Source organism: Biomphalaria glabrata, chromosome 4 (assembly GCF_947242115.1).
Source record: "Biomphalaria glabrata chromosome 4, xgBioGlab47.1, whole genome shotgun sequence".
Classification (NCBI taxonomy): Eukaryota; Metazoa; Mollusca; class Gastropoda; family Planorbidae; genus Biomphalaria; species Biomphalaria glabrata.
The window spans coordinates 48,755,665-48,778,929 of record NC_074714.1 but is presented as its reverse complement, the minus strand read 5'-3'; the positions used below and the strand labels follow the sequence as shown (position 1 = coordinate 48,778,929).

The following is a 23,265-nucleotide window of genomic DNA, read 5'->3' as shown; positions in this document are numbered from 1 at the left end:
GTGAATTCCTAGAGTGATTTCTGTTAGAGATTCATTTAAAATATCATTTTGCCCGAGACGACCATGCAGCCATAGCAACCAGAGTGACTTTATGGCATTATAAGAACGCTAATTGACCAAGTATCGTAAAAACCCAGTTCAACCAATGAATCTTTTTCACCAACATCGAATCACAAGAAAGTTTAAAATAAATCAAATGAAGTCTAAAACAAATATGATACTATACATTGCATATGTAATATTCATAGCGCTCTTCATTCAACCTATTTCAAGTGAACAAGATCTAAATGATTACTCCCGACTACGCCGAGAGATACTCAACAGGAGCACAGTGCTTGACAAAGTACCACCAAATTTTTCGGGCTTTTATATCAAGACACGTTTAGATATCCATGTCTATATTATGGATATTCTAAACATTGACGAAGTCGGACAGGTAAGTGTGATCTCGTTCAGATAGGTGTGACATTAATAGATATTAAATTATGCACGTATTATTAAAGCAGTTCAAAGGAAATCTATGACAATTAATGCAAAGTAGACACTTTTTAAATTGTAAAATAATGAAATATTTGTGTCCGATGAACTATACAAAGAACACGTTTACAAAGAAAGTTTAGTTAGTATGGAAGAACTTATTAAACTTAACTAGACAATTTTAAAAACAATTGTCAAAAAATATAAAACCGTTAGCATAAATGTGTTGAAAATATGGAAAATAGTAATCTCCCTTACTGAATAGCCTCTCTTGTTTGTTACTATTAATAGTGAATAGTTTAAAAAATGGTGTATTCCTATGAAAAAAACTGCTTGCATAGTTGATTTTTTAAATAAAATTTTTCGTTTTCAGAAAAGAAAAAAAGTAGCCGTTGCATCAGAACTTTGAATGGTCTAAAATATCATGATATCAGGTTTCCATTTTTTTTTCCAGTTTAAGAGAATTAAAGGGACGGACGGACAGACGGACAGACAAACCACACAAAACTAATAGCGTCTATTCTCCTTTCGGGGGCCACTAAAAGATTAATGTCTTAATTTATAATTAAACTGATATATTGACAAACAGTAACATTTACCAATTGCCACCTTTTCAAAACGTTAATAAAATAATATTGTCACCAGATCATGAATTGTATCATATTGCTGAGTGTATCGTGGAGAGACTCGAACTTGCAGTGGAACCCAGAAGATTTTGGCGGTTTGAATTTCACTAACATCGACTCCTCTTCAGTCTGGATACCTCGCTTGGTGGTTTCTCTTGGTGCCAAAGATTCTCTTTACTTACAACTAGCAGATGTTTTGACTTTGGATTTTGACGGTCTGCTGCATTTGATTAGCCACCATTACTTGTCCTTTAGGTGTCATGTTGACTTCACCAAGTATCCTTTTGACACTCAGACATGTGGATTTGGGCTCTATCCGATGAACCTACCTCATCCACCTATGGGAATAAAAGGTGATATATTTGAGAGCAATGGAATCTTTGACCTAACAGGTGAGTGGCAGACGGTGAATCACTCTTTCAGCATGCACAAAAATGTAAAATATGGAGATTTTCCACGAGTGGATCTTACGGTCAAGAGGAGGTCAGTGTATTACGTCATTGTCCTGATTTTCCCGATGGTTCTCACCTCTCTTTTGGTGCCGCTTGTGTTTCTGATACCTGCTGAGACAGGTGAAAAGATGTCCTACTTGGTAGCCATTTTGACTTCGACTGCAATTTTTATAACGTTGATCAGGTAAGTTGGACATTTACCACAAGGTTTAAATTATAGCTAAATATAAAATATGGGAATATTGTGAATGCAAAGCTCATTGTTAGTGAAATATGTATGCATCCTAAATAGATTTGAAATATTGTTGAAATTAAATTCACATTATTTTCTCTTTCAAAGGAACGTCTAAAATTATAAGATACCGTAAGATAAGATAAGAGTCATTTCTAGTTTCGTATATAAACATTTTTATCTCAGGAAAATTATTTCTCTGTGGGTGGTCTGGATATTTCTTACGAGTCTTTTTTGTGCTTTGTGAAGAGCATATAAATTCGTTGTCATCTGTGCCTTAGTATGTTGGACCGTTGGGGCCCCACACATGATCTGTCTACCGTCTAACTCTCTCCATTCCTCTCTGTCTTTTGACACGATTAGTGTCTCTTCCATATATTGGCCTAGCTTAAGGTTGTTCCCCCTTCCCCTATTACAAACGTGGGAATCCGAAGCAGGATTACATTGGCGATTGAGTCCCATGGTGATCTTCTGACCACTGTTAAAAAAACGCAAGTTTAGATTGTACGGTCATACAATGAGATCTTCAGGACTCTTTTTTGCTGTTTTTTCTTTCTTGCTGTTTTCTTTCATTCGAGCTGTTTTGCTTCTTTAATGCTGTTTTCTTTCATTTCTTTACGAGCCCAATGAACACTATAACTACAATATTTACAACTAAAATACGAACATGGGTTTTCTTGGAAATATATTAGACTCATATTCTATTAGGACTTCTGACTTATTTTCAAGATTTTAACTGTATTACTTTTGTTGTGAAATAGAGATAATTTTGTTTTACAAAGTGAAAAAATATCCTAGAATTGTTTCTCAAATTATGATACATCTTTTATAGTGAAGTGATGCCCAGAGGCTTATCAACAATCCCTTACCTTGCCATATTATTATTTGAAGTTTTGGTGGAAGGTTTATGTGCCATATTGGCTTCACTTCTGGTGCTTCATAGATTCGTACAGGAACAAAAGGTAACTTTTAAATGTTTTGTTCTAAATATAGCTTAACATTTTTTACATCCTCTAGTTTTTCATCACTCTAATTGTTTTGTTTATTTAAACTAGCTTCGTTAGATATTCAATCATTATTAGATGATCTTGTGTTCGACTCAACTTTATAATGAAAACAATGCATACTGAAATCTACAACATTGACAAAAATAGATATTGTAAGATACGATGTTAGAATTGATCTGATTATCCTTTCATATCTTCCACAGACCAAAAAATCAAATGCAACACATGAAATCGCTCAAGATGAAAGTAAATTTATAAAGCTGAGCAAAAAGGTGCATCAAGAATCGGAATCACTTGCATCAGAAATATCTTCGCACACAGCAAGTAGAATAACATCTCAAGTACTGGATACAATCTTTTTGGCATGTTTCGGTTTCGGTCGTGATGTTTCTTCTGGGTCTGTTTGGTTTGAGTGGCTGGTTACAGAACGTGGAGTGATTATAACACCAGCGATACATGGATAAGCTGTTACGACCGCTATCATTGTGATATGGTATTTGTATTGGATATATACAAGCTGGAACTGTGTAGGAGTGTTGTGGCGATCATGTTATCATTGGCACAGATACCTCATTGGTACAGATACCTCATTGACGCAGATATCTCATTGACACAGATACCTCATTGACACAGATACCTCATTGGCACAGATACCTCATTGACACAGATACCTCATCGGCACAAATACCTCATTGACACAGATACCTCATTGGCACAGATATCTCATTGACACAGATACCTCATTGACACAGATACCTCATTGGCACAGATACCCCATTGGCACAGATACCTCATTGGTACAGATACTTCATTGACACAGATACTTCATTGACACAGATACCTCATTGACACAGATATCTCATTGACACAGATACCTCATTGACACAGATACCTCATTGACACAGATATCTCATTGGCACAGATATCTCATTGGCACAGATACCTCATTGGCACAGATACCTCATTGGTACAGATACCTCATTGGCACAGATACCTCATTGACACAGATACCTCATTGGTACAGATACCTCATTGACACAGATACCTCATTGACACAGATACCTCATTGACACAGATACCTCATTGACACAGATACCTCATTGACACAGATATCTCATTGGCACAGATACCTCATTGGCACAGATACCTCATTGGCACAGATACCTCATTGGCACAGATACCTCATTGACACAGATACCTCATTGACACAGATACCTCATTGGCACAGATACCTCATTGGCACAGATACCTCATTGGCACAGATACCTCATAGAGACAGATACCTCATTGACACAGATACCTCATTGACACAGATATCTCATTGACACAGATACCTCATTGACACAGATACCTCATTGGCACAGATACCTCATTGGCACAGATACCTCATAGACACAGATACCTCATAGACACAGATATCTCATTGACACAGATACCTCATGACCGTTCATTTGGATGAATGAGGTCCATTGGTAAAAATATTTGTAATCGCACAGATTTATTATTGTTAGTCTAGATTCTAGATCTATTACACATTTAATTACAAGACTGGCCCAAAGTAATTAATACCAATGCATTCAATTTACGCTTTATTTATTTCAAGAACAAGGAAACTGTAGATAGTTGGGACAAAGAATGGCATAAAGGAATCATTTCACAACTTCCTGTAGCCATCTTGTTTTAGGATCATGGGACGAAACCAATCCGTCACGTGATATTAAGAACATCCTCCATTGCGCTGTCCAATAATGTAGATCTAGTTTCTAGCATACAGTGTCTAAGGGCAATATCCAGTAAAACATATTGCAATTTAAATGTTTGGGCCTCACATCAGCACACATCACAATAGAAGATTCGTTCAGGCACTAAAAAATTCGCACGAAGTCATCAGAACAGCAAACTAACTCTGAACTTTCAAAACCTGCTGGATTCTGAGGAAAAAGAAAAAAAATATTAAAATAAAAAAAAAGCGATTCCTACTTTATGTTTATGCGTACTACAAAAAAAAAAACAACCCACCAAAACATTCGTATTTTTACAAAAAAAAAAAAAGAAATAAAAAATTGGCCATTACGAGGCTTAAACCAAATACGTTGCTGTCATAATGGGACGCTCTATCAACTTCGTGAACCTGCTATACAAATATGTGTGAAATTTTAGCTTGAAAAAAAAAATGAATTCGTTGTTACAAGCTAATACAAAACAGGGGCAGACGACCAAATAACAAGCAAAAATCTAATTATTATTTTTTTTTTTTTTGCTGCGTTGCGAAATAAAAAAAAAAGTACAATAAATAAAAATACTTTTAAAAAAGCTTTTATTGAGTGAAATTGCATCAATTATTTTGAATCAATTATGCAATTAATTTTTAATAGATCTAGACCATAGACATAAATTAATATAGACTGGCCGATAAAAGAGTTTTATGAAACGAAAATTTGTGACATCCAATTTGCTGTAATTTGTTATACAGCAGTGTAGTTTTGTGTAATCTCTAAGACTGAAGATAATGCAACTTTTCAGAATTCGAAAATCCGACAACAGTAGATATACATGTTTTCAAGTTAGATGGAGTTATTTCCTTTTTCCAGTCTATATTTATTTATGTCTATGATCTAGACTAATAATTATAATTGTGCGCGATTAGAAATGTTTGAATTAATTGTTTTCGTTTAGCGCAACTTTCATGCTTATGTGCGCTACTGTCGAGAGTCCAATCACTTAGGTGGACCAGTGGAGGGAAAAAACGGAGAGGTGAGGGGGTAGGTGGAACAAGGTTTACGTAATGATAATGGCAAATGTCTTCGATTTCAAAGATTAAGGATGCGTGCAGTGATTCACACGACTATGCAGACCAAGCTACGGAAGAAACAATGGTCTTCTAACTTTTGTAGTCTAACAAGTAGATCTAAACATTTGTGAATAAACCTTGAAGCATAGCTAGGCTAGTAGACATAGAGCCATAGAACTCTGCTATGATTGAGAACGAGGCTAGCAGACATAGAGCCATGGAACTCTGCTATGTTTGAGAACGAGGCTAGTAGACATAGAGCCATAGAACTCTGCTATGATTGAGAACGAGGCTAGTAGACATAGAGCCATGGAACTCTGCTATGATTGAGAACGAGGCTAGTAGACATAGAGCCATAGAACTCTGCTATGTTTGAGAACGAGGCTAGTAGACGTAGAGCCATAGAACTCTGCTATGTTTGAGAACGAGGCTAGAAGACATAGAGCCATAGAACTCTGCTATGTTTGAGAACGAGGCTAACAGACATAGAGCCATAGAACTCTGCTATGTTTAAGAACGAGGCTAGCAGACATAGAGCCATAGAACTCTGCTATGTTTGAGAACGAGACTAGCAGACATAGAGCCATAGAACTCTGCTATGTTTGAGAACGAGGCTAGTAGACATAGAGCCATAGAACTCTGCTATGTTTGAGAACGAGGCTAGTAGACATAGAGCCATAGAACTCTGCTATGTTTGAGAACGAGGCTAGTAGACATAGAGCCATAGAACTCTGCTATGATTGAGAACGAGGCTAGCAGACGTAGAGCCATAGAACTCTGCTATGTTTGAGAACGAGGCTGGCAGACGTAGAGCCATAGAACTCTGCTATGTTTAAGAACGAGGCTGGCAGACGTAGAGCCATAGAACTCTGCTATGTTTGAGAACGAGGCTAGCAGACATAGAGCCATAGAACTCTGCTATGATTGAGAACGAGGCTAGCAGACGTAGAGCCATAGAACTCTGCTATGTTTGAGAACGAGGCTAGCAGACGTAGAGCCATAGAACTCTGCTATGTTTGAGAAAGAGGCTAGCAGACATAGAGCCATATAACTCTGCTATGATTGAGAACGAGGCTAGCAGACATAGAGCCATATAACTCTGCTATGTTTGAGATTCGATCCACGTTTCGCTATTTCTTCTCTAAAAAATTCTTTGAGCTCTAATCGAGGTCGCCACAAGTCTGAGGCTTTAGCGGGCTGCCTAGTTTGTCTATACTTAAGGCCGGCCCTGTGGAAACTGAATGAACCTTGTTAATGACACCAGTTTGTTGTGACAGTCCTCAGTCTTCGTATCTAGCAAATCCAATCTTTGTTGCAAAATTCCAAATAAGATACAGGAACTAGTCAGAAAGTAAAATCGTTCGTAGTTAAGCAACAGCATCAACAACAACATCAACATCGATAACAGCAACATCAACAACATAAACATCAACAGAAAAAACATCAACAACATAAACAGCTTAAAAAGAAATAACATCAACAAAAAAAAACAAACAACATTAACAAAACAAAATTGTTCGATGTACTTGGTATAAATTTTAATTTATTGAAGACCAGTAAATTCGAAGATCGCACATCTTTAACTAGATTGTTTTAAGACAGAAAAAACTAAACTATAACAAAATATATGACATTGAAAGTATATAATAAAACAAGATATCTACACAATGGTGACCCGTCAAAATAGCGCGGACAAAATAGCGCGGACAAAATGGCGCCGACAAAATAGCGCGAAATTTCCCGACAAAATAGTGCGGACTTATACATGATGTGTATAAAAGTACCGGATTATTAGTGATTTAATGTCCTGGTCATCATTTTTGTTGATATCTCTATTTTTTCAATATTAATAGATCTGAAAGTATGTCATATTTGCAGAGAACGAGAGTACTTTAAATTTGATATCATTCCCCTTTTTCATCTTTGATTACCCATTTTTTAATTTTTGATTTAACATCGGCATCAATGTATCGGTATCAATGTATCATTGTACACTTAATAATAGTGTATACAGTATATTTGTACATAATATTATCTCCGCTTCTAGGACTGCTTGCTCTGACCGAATACCTTCCCCGAAACCTCTCACTCTATAGAGAACCTTTGAAGTAGTCTACGTCATGGAAACAGTTTTATCACAAAAAGGCAAAGAAATAGCAGCATACGTAGGCTACAGGTACAGAGAAGATAGACACAAATCTGATGGCTCCACATCATGGCGTTGTCTTGAAAAAATTGCAGAGGTAGACTTAAGAAACATCTTGATGGTACCATAGCAGAATTATCCCAACACAACCATAGTTCAAGTGCTGAGAATATAGTGGTGGAAAAAGTCAAATACTAGATTCGTAAACGATTTGTGGCCATTGTTGAGAGACCAAGACGCACCGTCCTGCAGTGCAGCAGTAACCTGTCTGATCAAGCAATAACTTTGATGCCAACATTGTCTGATGAAGCAATAACTATGATGCCAACATTGTCTGATCAAGCAATAACTATGATGCCAACATTGTCTGATGAAGCAATAACTATGATGAAAACATTGTCTGATGAAGCAATAACTATGATGCCAACATTGTCTGATCAAGCAATAATTATGATGCCAACACTGTCTGATCAAGCAATAACTATGATGCCAACATTGTCTGATCAAGCAATAACTATGATGCCAACATTGTCTGATTAAGCAATAACTATGATGCCAACACTGTCTGATCAAGCAATAACTATGATGCCAACATTGTCTGATCAAGCAATAACTATGATGCAAACATTGTCTGATCAAGCAATAACTATGATGCCAACATTGTCTGATCAAGCAATAACTATGATGCCAACACTGTCTGATGAAGCAATAACTATGATGCCAACACTGTCTGATCAAGCAATAACTATGATGCCAAAATTGTCTGATCAAGCAATAACTATGATGCCAACATTGTCTGATGAAACAATAACTATGATGCCAACACTGTCTGATGAAGCAATAACTATGATGCCAACATTGTCTGATCAAGCAATAACTATGATGCCAACATTGTCTGATGAAACAATAACTATGATGCCAACACTGTCTGATGAAGCAATAACTACGATGCCAACATTGTCTGATGAAACAATAACTATGATGCCAACATTGTCTGATCAAGCAATAACTATGATGCCAACATTGTCTGATGAAGCAATAACTACGATGCCAACACTGTCTGATGAAGCAATAACTATGATGCCAACACTGTCTGATGAAGCAATAACTACGATGCCGACACTGTCTGATGAAGCAATAACTATGATGCCAACACTGTCTGATGAAGCAATAACAAAGATGCCGACACTGTCTGATGAAGCAATAACTATGATGCCAACATTGTCTGATCAAGCAATAACTATGATGCCAACATTGTCTGATGAAACAAAAACTATGATGCCAACACTGTCTGATGAAGCAATAACAAAGATGCCAACATTGTCTGATGAAGCAATAACTATGATGCCAACACTGTCTGATGAAACAATAACTATGATGCCAACACTGTCTGATGAAGCAATAACAAAGATGCCGACACTGTCTGATGAAGCAATAACTACGATGCCAACACTGTCTGATGAAGCAATAACTATGATGCCAACACTGTCTGATGAAGCAATAACTATGATGCCAACACTGTCTGATGAAGCAATAACTACGATGCCAACATTGTCTGATGAAGCAATAACTATGATGCCAACACTGTCTGATGAAGCAATAACTATGATGCCAACACTGTCTGATCAAGCAATAACTATGATGCCAACACTGTCTGATGAAGCAATAACAAAGATGCCAACACTGTCTGATGAAGCAATAACTACGATGCCAACACTGTCTGATGAAGCAATAACAAAGATGCCAACACTGTCTGATGAAGCAATAACTACGATGCCAACACTGTCTGATGAAGCAATAACTATGATGCCAACACTGTCTGATGAAGCAATAACAAAGATGCCAACACTGTCTGATGAAGCAATAACTACGATGCCAACACTGTCTGATGAAGCAATAACTACGATGCCAACACTGTCTGATGAAGCAATAACAAAGATGCCGACACTGTCTGATGAAGCAATAACTACGATGCCAACACTGTCTGATGAAGCAATAACTATGATGCCAACACTGTCTGATGAAGCAATAACTATGATGCCAACACTGTCTGATGAAGCAATAACTACGATGCCAACATTGTCTGATGAAGCAATAACTATGATGCCAACACTGTCTGATGAAGCAATAACTATGATGCCAACACTGTCTGATCAAGCAATAACTATGATGCCAACACTGTCTGATGAAGCAATAACAAAGATGCCAACACTGTCTGATGAAGCAATAACTACGATGCCAACACTGTCTGATGAAGCAATAACAAAGATGCCAACACTGTCTGATGAAGCAATAACTACGATGCCAACACTGTCTGATGAAGCAATAACTATGATGCCAACACTGTCTGATGAAGCAATAACAAAGATGCCAACACTGTCTGATGAAGCAATAACTACGATGCCAACACTGTCTGATGAAGCAATAACTACGATGCCAACACTGTCTGATGAAGCAATAACTATGATGCCAACACTGTCTGATGAAGCAATAACTATGATGCCAACACTGTCTGATGAAGCAATAACAAAGATGCCAACACTGTCTGATGAAGCAATAACTACGATGCCAACACTGTCTGATGAAGCAATAACTACGATGCCAACACTGTCTGATGAAGCAATAACTATGATGCCAACACTGTCTGATGAAGCAATAACTATGATGCCAACATTGTCTGATGAAGCAATAACTATGATGCCAACACTGTCTGATCAAGCAATAACTATGATGCCAACACTGTCTGATCAAGCAATAACTACGATGCCAACACTGTCTGATGAAGCAATAACTATGATGCCAACACTGTCTGATGAAGCAATAACTACGATGCCAACACTGTCTGATGAAGCAATAACTATGATGCCAACACTGTCTGATCAAGCAATAACAAAGATGCCAACACTGTCTGATGAAGCAATAACTATGATGCCAACATTGTATGATTAAGCAATAACTATGATGCCAACACTGTCTGATGAAGCAATAACAAAGATGCCAACATTTACTGCTTCACAGAGAACTATGAACGTAAAGGAAAACGCGAACAGGTTTCACTACCGACACGTCAAACTTTGGAGGAAATCACTTTACCAGCAAAATTATTTATTTGTGTTTGAAGATACTGGTATCTAAAGTGTTTCCTGCAAAATGACTGAAAAATTATGATAACATTAAAACCAAAAAAAAAGAAATATTGGTTCTATTCATATTTTACGATATCTAAAGTATTTCTTTCAAAATGACTAAAATATACTTTTTTTCTGCGCTATATTGTTCGCACTATTTTGTCGGCGTTATTTTGTCCGCGCTATTTTGACGGGGTACCCTACACAATACATTATAAGATATGATATTAATACAAGTTACAACAATCAATTGAAGGACAAGATAATGTATTTACTTAGCAGTAAATTAGAAGACAAGATAGCATATTAAGACACCTGTAAATTATAAGACATATACTTTATACATAACACATAATTCAATCACGCAGATAGATCTTCTACATTATTGTCTTAGATATTAGAACTATCTTATCTCAATATCGTAAGAATAATGTCATAAACGTTCTTTTAACAAGATAAGATAACTGAAATATTCAATGCAAATGAATGCAGAGTTCATTCCCTTTCAAAATCAATACGCAGCCTTGTAACGCAGCATTCACTACTTGAGCTCAGGACCAGCAGACGAATAATGTAGGCATAATACTTTATTAACGATAAGTCTATGTCGTAAACTAAATGCGAAAATTCGCTGATTGGCTAAAATGTGTGCCTTAGATTGCGTCATCATTTAACAGCAAGAAATTTCATCATCCACTGCTAAGTGATCACAACAAGTTCCAATGTCAATCACATCACTAGCCATTGCTGATCAGAAGCCATTGTAACATCTGTGAAGAGATCAAGGGAACCTCGATACTGTCTGAACATATTTGCCCATACATTACACCAACAATATTACCACGTAAATAAATAGCAATTACACAGAGCCTAAACGAAGTTTATGAGTGCTGACAATTTGGTAGCCAGCACAACAATGAATTTGTACACCAGATAGGCGTAGCCGCCACTGAGAAGAAAAAAAAAGCAAATGGGCTTAATCAACTCTTCAACTTTTGACGTTTTTTGGGGGGTAAGGGGGGGGGGAACGACGTCTTGCTATTACAGACTTAAGATTAAACTCTTAAAAAAAAATCAAAACCTAAAAATTCTGTTGGGGAATTTTTTCGTATATTTGTTACCGGCAAAATGGAAACTCCATAGAATGAATGGAGGATTTTCTTACTTTGCTGGTAACATAGGCCTATACATTGTAAAATTATAAAAGAGATGCAGACTGATAGATACATATATATTATGCATAACTAATATCACTAGTTTCACTAATCAGACAGGTAATATGATTCTATATTGGAATTTAGATTTGTGAAGCTATTCTTATTGGATTCAGGTATTTGATTGTTCGAAATTTCAATTCTTAGAATTCTTCATTAATTTTTTTTTTATTTCTGAGTCTCGATTATTTAATGGGAATATGCATTGAAATATATTATCACAACAGCAGACGTATTCCGTCAATGTAAGATACATAAAAGCGAGGCGTGATTAAAGGACAGGTCATGGTTGCTCGGCCCCTAACATTTCACAATTGATAAATTTACCAATAAAGTTTTGGCATCTAGGGAAACCACAACAGGATAGACTTACCAATAAAGTTGTAACATCTAGGGAAACCACCACAGGATAGACTTAACAATAAAGTGTAACATCTAGTGAAACCACAACAGGATAGACTTAACAATAAAGTTGTGACATCTAGGGAAACCACAACAGGAAAGACTTAACAAAAAAGTGTAACATCTAGTGAAACCACAACAGGATAGACTTAACAATAAAGTTGTAACATCTAGGGAAACCACAACAGGAAAGACTTAACAATAAAGTGTAACATCTAGTGAAACCACAACAGGATAGACTTAACAATAAAGTTGTGACATCTAGGGAAACCACCACAGGAAAGACTTAACAATGAAGTGTAACATCTAGGGAAACTACCACAGGATAGACTTAACAATAAAGTTGTAACATCTAGGGAAACTACCACAGGATAGACTTACCAATAAAGTTGTGACATCTAGGGAAACCACAACAGGATAGACTTAACAATGAAGTTGTGACATCTAGGGAAACCACAACAGGATAGACTTAACAATGAAGTTGTGACATCTAGGGAAACCACAACAGGATAGACTTAACAATGAAGTGTAACATCTAGGGAAACTACCACAGGATAGACTTACCAATAAAGTTGTAACATCTAGGGAAACTACCACAGGATAGACTTAACAATAAAGTTGTAACATCTAGGGAAACCACAACAGGATAGACTTAACAATAAAGTTGCAACATCTAGGGAAACCACAACAGGATAGACTTAACAATGAAGTGTAACATCTAGGGAAACCACCACAGGATAGACTTAACAATGAAGTGTAACATCCAAAGTGGCCACCATGGGATAGACTTACCAATGAAGTTGTGACATCTAGGGAAACCGCTAGGTGGCGCTGGCCACTTGGTGAAGGATTCGTTCAGCAGAGCCAGCATGCCGTCATTCATGTGCAGGTTGATGTGGCAGTGAATGACCCAAAGTCCTGGGTTGTTGGCCTGTAGTTTCATATTGAACATTGTAAATACCAATAGTAAACCTTGCTCGTTGTTACGAATATATGAAAATTGGATGAAAATTTCTTCGAGTGAAAATTGTTTTCACCACCTCCCCCCAAACATTAATTTACTAAATTAGTTGCATTAAACTCGTGCACGCTGTTATGTGGTGTTTGATGTGTGCTTCTGATGTAATCATGAGTAAGCCTATATTTACAATCTGGATATACAGGTTGAATAGATTTTGATGTAACTACGATGAAGTCTGTAGCAATTTAGACAATAAACTGACGAATAAGAGAAGAGTGACATAAAGACATATATATATATATATATATATATATATATATATATATATATATATATATATATATATATATATATATATATATATATATATGTGTGTGTGTGTGTGTGTGTGTGTGTGTGGTAAGTTGTATTTTATTTACATTATCAATGTTTTCCTTTTGTTTGACCTATGTCTGCAGCGACGTTAAAAGCTGTGTTTTCACTGTTAGGATCAGCCACTATCAGTTTTGTTGACAAAGAAGATGATTCAAGTTTAATTCAAACTTTGCATTAATATTAAATACGTCTAAAATGGGTGGACCAGCTGTTTGGAGCTACAGCCCCGACGACTGAGCATCAACACATGTTTTAAGGTTGTCGATAAGCAAACAGGTGTTAAGGCTTCCGCGCGGTGTTGATTCTTTGAAATATGACTAGTGTAGATCTACGTCTGACTGGAAGTTACACTGAATTCAAACTACACCGGCGAAAAGCCGAAACAATCAAAATATGTAGTCGACCCTGATGTTGTTCTAAAAATATATTTAATAATCACGAAGGGAATCGTCCGATGTCAGCTATGTCCGTAAATCCGTATATCTATTCTACTGCTCTACACGAAGCGTCTTCTTTGTAGCGTCACTTAGAGCGTTCTTGTTTTTTAAAGATCTGTCACGTCACTTGTCGCTAAGTAAAACTTTCCCCTTATTCCCGAAACAAATACTAAATTCTAATCATGTCATAACACAGGATGATTAAAGGAAAATATTGATTCTTTTTTTTTTTTTTTTTACCATATATATAAATAGCTATGGCTTTTAAAATGTATGCAAATGATGACTATGTAACAGGTAAATAAAAAAGTTCCAAACAAATCTTACTTTTATCCTTGTTACAACATATCCACCTGAAGGGACGACAACAGTGTCTTTTACAGGTGGGTGGTCAAGTTCCATGTCCGGTATGCCGTCCAAACTCCAGCTCCTGTTGGCCCATTTAGCATCATTACAGAAACTTTCAGCGCCTTTTTCTCCCTGGCCACAGTTGATATCAGCGTTCTCGTTTAAAAACTCCCCTGAAGATTGATTGTAAACAGGGAAACCTATTTTGACCACCTGGAAAACAAAGGACCAGTAAAAACTTTATGTAAAGCCATACGATGTCTTGTTTCAATGTATCTAGATCTATAAATGACTTGTATTATCTTTCAGTTTGAAAACATGGAGATTGTTTTAGAAAAATAGGTTGACAATACTTCTTTATAATACATTTTTTTTCAAAAGTTTCGGTCATTTCTTTGGCAATAAACAGTATTTTGTGCATGACCAGGACTTTCAGAGAGCATCATCAGCATCAGCATCATCATCATCATCACCATCATCATATCATCATCATCATCATAATCATCATCATCATCATCACAATCATCATCATCATCAACCCCATCATCATCATCATTATCATAACCATCATCATCATCACCATTATCATCACCATCACCACCACCACCATCATCATCACCATCATCATTATCATCATCATTATCATCATCATCATCATCGCCATCATCATCACCATCACCATCATCATCATCACCATCATCATCATCATACCACCACCATCACCATCATCATCATCACCACCACCATCATCATCATCACCATTATCATCATCATCATCATCATCATCATCCTCATCCTCATCATCATTATTAAATTCCATTTGAGTGAGGGCTTGAGAAGCTCCGAACCTGGACAGAAACCCTGAGTTGTGCGCAATGCTCGTATGTCATCAGACAGGTCAAGAACTTGTGACTTCCCAGACCTGTCGAGACGGAGATCAGCGAGAAAGAACATAAGACACGGTTTCCTCTTCCAGCCCTCAGCAGAAGCGCCGCGAGTCGGAGTTTGGCCTGAACCTTGCGAATAAAAAAAAAAAAAAAAGAGCAGTGTTCAAACATGTTACCTTCGTGATGGCAAGCTTATCGAAGGGGAAGTAACCCACATTTACAGCTTTATTTCCGTTTTTCAACATCTAACAAAATAATTAATTTCCAATAATCTATTGACAAATTCGTAAATTTTTATTTGATTCATGTTTAGTTAGGTACAATAAATAATTGTGTAACGTTTTAACTAGTTTCGAGAATGGGTGTGAGAGAAATAACGTGGTTGATTATCTAATGGGACGAAACCCCACATATTTAGCAATACCTCTTAATACTGAAGGATTATTTTCCCTTTCCCTTATTTCGGAGTCCATAAATCAGTTTATTCTGTCATTAAGTCCAAGCTTACCTCGAATATCAAACAAAATAATTAATTACCAGTAATTAATTGAATAATTTGTAAATGTATTGATCGGTTCATGTTTTGTCAGGGGAATAAATAATTGGAGTGAAGTTTCAACCAGATCCGAGAATGAATAAGGGAGAAATAACGTGTTCAAAATTTGTACCAGACAGAGAGACAGACAATCTGTCAGAGAGAGTTATTAGAATTGTGTAATAAAGACTTTTAAAATAAAGAAAACGTTATTACGCTACTTTGGATTAACTATTTGCCAACGTAATCTATTGCTAATCAAATGACAAATGACTTCTTGAACATCCTAGCCAGTTCTACATTTTTCTGTTTTGTATGCGAACGGAAATGGTTTCCTGAGATGAACTCCAACTGGTAACAAGACTGGAAGGATTAGTCCTCCCGTAGAGCCTTGGCGGGAAATGGTTTCCTGAGATGAACTCCAATTGGTAACAAGACTGGAAGGATTAGTCCTCCCGTAGAGCCTTGGCGGGAAATGGTTTCCTGAGATGAACTCCAATTGGTAACAAGACTGGAAGGATTAGTCGTCCCGTAGAGCCTTGGCGGGAAATGGTTTCCTGAGATGAACTCCAATTGGTAACAAGACTGGAAGGATTAGTCCTCCCGTAGAGCCTTGGCGGGAAATTGTTTCCTGAGATGAACTCCAATTGGTAACAAGACTGGAAGGATTAGTCCTCCCGTAGAGCCTTGGCGGGAAATTGTTTCCTGAGATGAACTCCAATTGGTAACAAGACTGGAAGGATTAGTCCTCCCGTAGAGCCTTGGCGGGAAATGGTTTCCTGACTAGGGCTCTACTCTACCATGCTCTACATTCACATGAAGACGTGATCTATGAGGTGAACCAAAATCGCTTTAAGACTAGGGGGCGGCCAGTAATAACCAGGGGCGGACTGGCTATATGGGCATTCGGGCAAAAGCCCGGTGGGCCGGTACCTAAATGGGACGGTAGGCCACCGAAAGGGCCGCATGGATGCCACTATGACACGTATTAAATTAAAGTTTTTGTAATATTCTCTTCTAAAAGTGACCCTTTGAACGTCGTGTTTAAAGAAATCTTTCACAGACTCTACAGTGTAACACTAATTTAATCGAACACATTTTCCGAAATAATGAAATAGCTTACAGCTGTAGACAGTGCTACTAGTAAGCTCCGTCCCTTTAGGGCTGACACGTTTAGCGATTAAAAAGCAACAAATGGCCTATATTTCTTTTAAAGATATTAAGTATGTGTACAGTTATCGATACATAATCATACTTAACAATGATTTTGAGGACAGATAGACATAGAATTGGATGCCCATCATATTATATAGTTTTTGGGCCGGATTGTATAGAAGTGCCCGGGCCGATTTTGATATCCACTCCGCCCCTGGTAATAACTACACTAGTTTGTAATATATAAAAAAAAGTCCCCCTTTCAGACCTTGTGGTCTATAGGGCAGATGATGTAAAGGTCATCTGTTTCTGTGGCCTACGGTTAAGAAGGATGTCTTGTGGCCAGCACAACGACCAACCGCCTTTACTTTTCCCTAACTAATATCAGGTACCCATTAGATCTGGGTGGACTCAAAGGCGCCCGAAGATCCCGAAATTAAAAATCCCAATCTTCACCAGGATTCGAACCCGGTCCCCGGTTTGAAATATAAGTGCAACTTTATTCTCTATTCACTAATCTTATAATAACAAAATCGAGTTGGGAGTTTATCTTCGTACCTGTTTAAAAGATGCATTGTTTAAGATTGAATTGTAAATTTTAAGTCTGTTCGATGTGATGTGATCATGTGGAACGCTGAAGTGAGGGGGACGATGCCGGGTGTTTACACCAACGTTACTTCATGCTTCAGTAACGTTTTCCTTTCAGACCTTGTGGTCTGTAGGGCAGGTGATGTCAACGTCATCCGTTTCTGTGACTTACAGTTAACAAGGGTGTCATGTGACCAAGCACGACGACCAACCGCCTTTACTTTTCCCCAACTAATGTCAGGTACCCGTTAGAACTGGGTGGACTCAGAGGCGCCCAAAGATCCCGAAATTAAAATCCCAGTTTTCACCAGAATTCGAACCCAAGACACCTGGTTCGGAAGCCAAGCACTTAACCGCTCAGCCACCGCGCCTCCCAAGCGTCAGTAAGGTCACTCAAAAATGATTTCATAAGACAGTCGCGCTTGATGATTGAATATCGTATATAACCATAGCTTCTTTGCAGTGGTTCAGAGTTTACCAGTTTGTCCGTAACATTTCGGTTTCAACATAAGTATTGATTTAATAGGTTAATGACTTACTTGAAATGAATGGCCATGGAGATGAATGGGGTGGTCCCAGCCTCGCCCAGCGCCCATGTTGACAAACACCAGCTGCACCAGGTCTCCCTCCGAGAAGGAGACAGAGTAAGGGCAGTGGCAGATCTTGTTGTTGCCACAATCTTCTCGCGAACAGCTTGATCTTGGATCGTGAGGCTTTAGAGAAACAACGTTAGACGTCAATAGTGAAAACACATATACACAGTGAAAGACACAGCATAGACACAGACACAGAGAAACACATAAAAAGACACAGCATAGATACAGACACTGAGAGACACATACATAGAGAGACAAATACAAAGACACAGCATAGACACAGACACAGAGAGACACATACAAAGACACAGCATAGACACAGACACAGAGAGACACATACAAAAACACAGCATAGATACAGACACAGAGAGACATATACAAAGACAAGCATAGATACAGACACAGAGAGACACAGACACAGAGAGACACAGACACAGAGAGACACAGACACAGAGAGACACAGACACAGAGAGACACAGACACAGAGAGACACATACAAAGACACAGCATAGACACAGACACAGAGAGACACATACAAAGACAAAGCATAGATACAGACACAGAGAGACATATACAAAGACAAGCATAGACACAGACACAGAGAGACACAGACACAGAGAGACACAGAGAGACACAGACACAGAGAGACACAGACACAGAGAGACACATACACAGAGAGACACATACACAGAGAGACACATACACAGAGAGACACAGACACAGAGAGACACAGACACAGAGAGACACAGACACAGAGAGACACAGACACAGAGAGACACATACAAAGACACAGCATAGACACAGACACAGAGAGACACAGACACAGAGAGACACAGAGAGACACATACAAAGACACAGCATAGACACAGACACAGAGAGACAGTAAAGTCAGACCTTGCGATCTATTGGACACATGATGTCAAGGTCATCTGTTTCTAAGGCCAACAGTTAACGAGGGTGGCATGTGGCCTGCAAAATGACCAACCGTCTTTTCTTTCCCAACTAATGCCAGTTGCCCATAAGCTATCGTTGTACAAAGAAGCGTTCTAAGAATCCCATAGTCCCAAATGTCAGTCTTCATCGAGATTGAAACCCGAAACCCGTCGCTTCGGAAGCCAAGCGCTTTACCAATCAGTTACCTCCCTTCTCAAGTTATAGAGACAAATAGAGACACATATACGCACAGACAAAGTTACAATCACAGACAAAGACACACACAGACAAAGACAGATATACTAATAAGTGACAGCAACATCTCAAGGTCATCAAGAAGCTCTCCTCTAAAAAGAAATAAATATTCAATAACTTTTGGGAATAATTGCTTTATATACCTGATTACCCACGTGAAAAGAGAAGGGGAGAGGACTCGAGTACAAATAGAGAATTTATTATTTAAAATGTTTCCTAAAAATTACATGCCATAAACAGCTCATAAACAAATATTTCAAACCTCAAGGAAATATGTAGTGGCATATCTGAACGCAAGAAGGTTACTTAGACTAATTCAACCGTCGAAATAGCAACAGACTTCCAGACATGAACATTTAACTACGAAATGTAGAGTTATTCTCCATTCGGTTTCAGCCCTCAAACAGGTATCTTTTGTTAATGTGTATACTAGATGGTACCACAATTTACATGTATATCCAATAGTGGGATTTTCTTTTGTCTTGGTTATTGTATGTTGATGCACAGCACAAAAAGTACCACAATTTAAATGTATATCTAATAGTGGGATTTTCTTTTGTATTGGTGGAAGTAGACCATACTTTCCATTCAATTTCAGCAGATATAACTGTGGAGATAAATCTCTGCCAATCTCTGTCTTGACAAGCTAATTACATTCAGGAAATGTGCAATTCAGTTTTTGTTCAGACTAGCTGTTTTGAACCTGCTATTCACTAATATACTTTTAATGCCGATTACATTGTCAACATATGAGGCGCGGTAGCTGAGCGGTAAAGCGCTTGGCTTCCGGACCGAGGACTGGGTTTCGAATCCTGGTGAAGACTGGGATTTTTAATTTCGGGATCTTCGGGCGCCTCTGAGTCCACCCAGCTCTAATGGGTACCTGACGTTGGGTGAAAAAGTAAAGGCGGTTGGTCGTTGTGCTGGCCACATGACACCCTTGTTAACCGCAGGACACAGAAACATCTGCCCGATAGACCACACAAGTTCTGAAAGGGGAACTTTACTGTACTTATAGTGTCAACATAAACATACATAGCACAATCAATGTAAATTATTTTTTAAGTTGTATATTTTTAACTGACATTCAAATGAAAAGCATTCATAGTATGGCCGAGTGGTGGGGCGCTATGGACAGTTGTCTCTATGGTCACACTCGACGACCTTCAACACCGTCCAGAGAGAGTTTTAAGCTAGGATATAGATCCTATAATTTTCTCTTCTGGACGAGCATCCAAAACATGTCAAACAAAGTAAACAGTGAGTTGCCGTCTTTACGTTTACTTGATATAGAATATAGAGTCCTCCAGTTTAAATTCTTTATTTTTATTTCATAATTAGCCAATAAAAATGCATGCGATGATATTCTTTTTATTTGAATATAAGCTACTCATGTTATTACCTGAACCAGTGGAGCCATTGGAAAGTCTACAAATGATCTGCCGTTGACAGAGCCCGGGGTCTCGTCATGTCCAGGGAAGGCGAAATTCATAAAATATTCCACAATAGGTTTTCCATTTGTAGGCTGTATTGGACATGATTCAATAGTAAGTTCTTTTTGTAGTATCGATGAAAACTATTGTTTAATCAATTAATCAGGCAGTTAAACTAGAAATATATCTATATCAAACATAAAGGCAAGAGTTACGTTTTAAACCTACAGCTCGGTTTTACTTGGTCCGGCAGGGTTACATATATGCATGTTTTTCGTATTTTCTATACAGCTCGGCAAGGCTAACGTTTTAAACAAGTACGAAAAGTCTTATCTGGACAAAAAGTAGACATAGTACCCATCTTCCCAATAGAGAATTAAGTGTGAAGAAAATCTTGAAAAGGTAGTCTCGATATGTCACAGTTGCAATGGTCAAATATAATATATTAATATTTGAGCATACATGCACATGAACTAACCTCTTAGTCTTAGTGACTTTGTGTCAGGATTTTGTGATTTTACCATCACAAAAGAGATACAAGACACCGATAGCAAAGACAAACTGACACAAACACTCTTTTGTTCCCCTGGCAATCAAACCATTAAATAAGAACAATCTGGTATAAACTTTGTCACATGTAAATTATGAGTGAATCTGGTGTGAATGTACACTTTGGTTTCTTATAGTTATAATGTTTTTTGTTTGGTGTAATGCACAAATTGTAAGACAAATTTCCATACGGACAATAAAGATTATTATTATTATTATTTACGGAGATAAACTAACCTCAAGTCTTAGTGACTTACATTTATGGAGATAAACTAACCTCAAGTCTTAGTGACTTACATTTATGGAGATAAACTAACCTCAAGTCTTAGTGACTTACATTTATGGAGATAAACTAACCTCAAGTCTTAGTGACTTACATTTATGGAGATAAACTAACCTCAAGTCTTAGTGACTTACATTTACGGAGATAAACTAACCTCAAGTCTTAATGACTTACATTTACGGAGATAAACTAACCTCAAGTCTTAGTGACTTACATTTATGGAGATAAACTAACCTCAAGTCTTAGTGACTTACATTTATGGAGATAAAACAACCTCAAGTCTTAGTGACTTACATTTATGGAGATAAACTAACCTCAAGTCTTAGTGACTTACATTTACGGAGATAAACTAACCTCAAGTCTTAATGACTTACATTTACGGAGATAAACTAACCTCAAGTCTTAGTGACTTACATTTATGGAGATAAACTAACCTCAAGTCTTAGTGACTTACATTTATGGAGATAAACCAACCTCAAGTCTTAGTGACTTACATTTATGGAGATAAACTAACCTCAAGTCTTAGTGACTTACATTTATGGAGATAAACTAACCTCAAGTCTTAATGACTTACATTTACGGAGATAAACTAACCTCAAGTCTTTGTGACTTAACAGATCGAACTTGGTCAAAGTTGATACACTCTGTGAAACTTCCAAGTGGATAGTACAAAAATGGACAGTTGAACACACGACAAGATAGCTCTTGTGTACACTCGGACCTCTTGGTCGTTGGCTCTGTGTCATTAGGGGCACCTTCGTAATTTAATATAGCCTCAGCCACATGACTGTGTTCCACCTAGAAACAATAATTTTAAGTTTACTGGTGGTTTGTATATAAAAAAAAATATCACTTCTGTCAAAATAGAAAACAAACAAACAGCAAGACTAAAAAATACGCAAATGTAAAAAAAAAAAGAATAGCCAGATATGGCATAGTCTTGGACATAAATAAATATAGACCTACGTTTTAAACACTTTAAGTTCATTTTAAACGGAATTAGTGTTTAAATAATTTAACATTTGTAAGCCAGCACTAAAACGTGAAAGTTAAGAAATTAATAAAAAAAAAAATTTAAACAGTAAACCTGGCAAAAAATGTTTGCATATTTATTTGACCGAACAAAATTTTTTAAAATGTAAAACAACAAGAGAAAATATTTTTTGGTCACGTCACTTGACTGATGTAAGTTTCTAATTCTCTCCCTTTTTCGAATTTGGTTTAAAAAAAAAATGTTTGACATGTTTTGATGTTCCTTTAGATTTGAAGCTAGAGACATTAAAGAGTTTTATGAAACGAAAATTTTTGACTTGCTATTTTGTGTACTTTATTATACAGCATTTATGAGCAGTGGCGTAGCTACCAATGTGCGGGTGGTGCGGGCCGCACAGGGCACCAAGTGGAGAGGGGCACCAAAATTCCCCCAGCGTGTATTAATTTCCTATTTTCGAATAA

The 23,265-nt window shown here is 37.4% G+C and overlaps 1 protein-coding gene across 6 annotated transcripts in view; it reads right to left on the bottom strand.

The window, feature by feature from the left end:
* Positions 1 to 4,370: 4,370 nt before the first annotated feature.
* The window catches only part of LOC106077438 (uncharacterized), a 34,826-nt gene continuing 15,931 nt past the window's right edge, over positions 4,371 to 23,265 (bottom strand). For 5 of the 6 annotated variants that reach the window (XM_056027091.1, XM_056027092.1, XM_056027094.1 and 2 more), the window contains exons 8-13: positions 22,405 to 22,608; positions 20,948 to 21,070; positions 18,301 to 18,474; positions 14,576 to 14,809; positions 13,268 to 13,406; positions 10,637 to 11,629 (exon numbers count right to left, since the gene is read on the bottom strand). In XM_056027091.1, the coding sequence (XP_055883066.1) occupies positions 11,589 to 11,629; positions 13,268 to 13,406; positions 14,576 to 14,809; positions 18,301 to 18,474; positions 20,948 to 21,070; positions 22,405 to 22,608 (915 nt within the window). In that variant the 3' untranslated portion in view covers positions 10,637 to 11,588. Of the gene's footprint in view, positions 4,726 to 10,636; positions 11,630 to 13,267; positions 13,407 to 14,575; positions 14,810 to 18,300; positions 18,475 to 20,947; positions 21,071 to 22,404; positions 22,609 to 23,265 lie in introns of those variants that run through there. The other variant, XM_056027089.1, reaches the window with a different exon arrangement.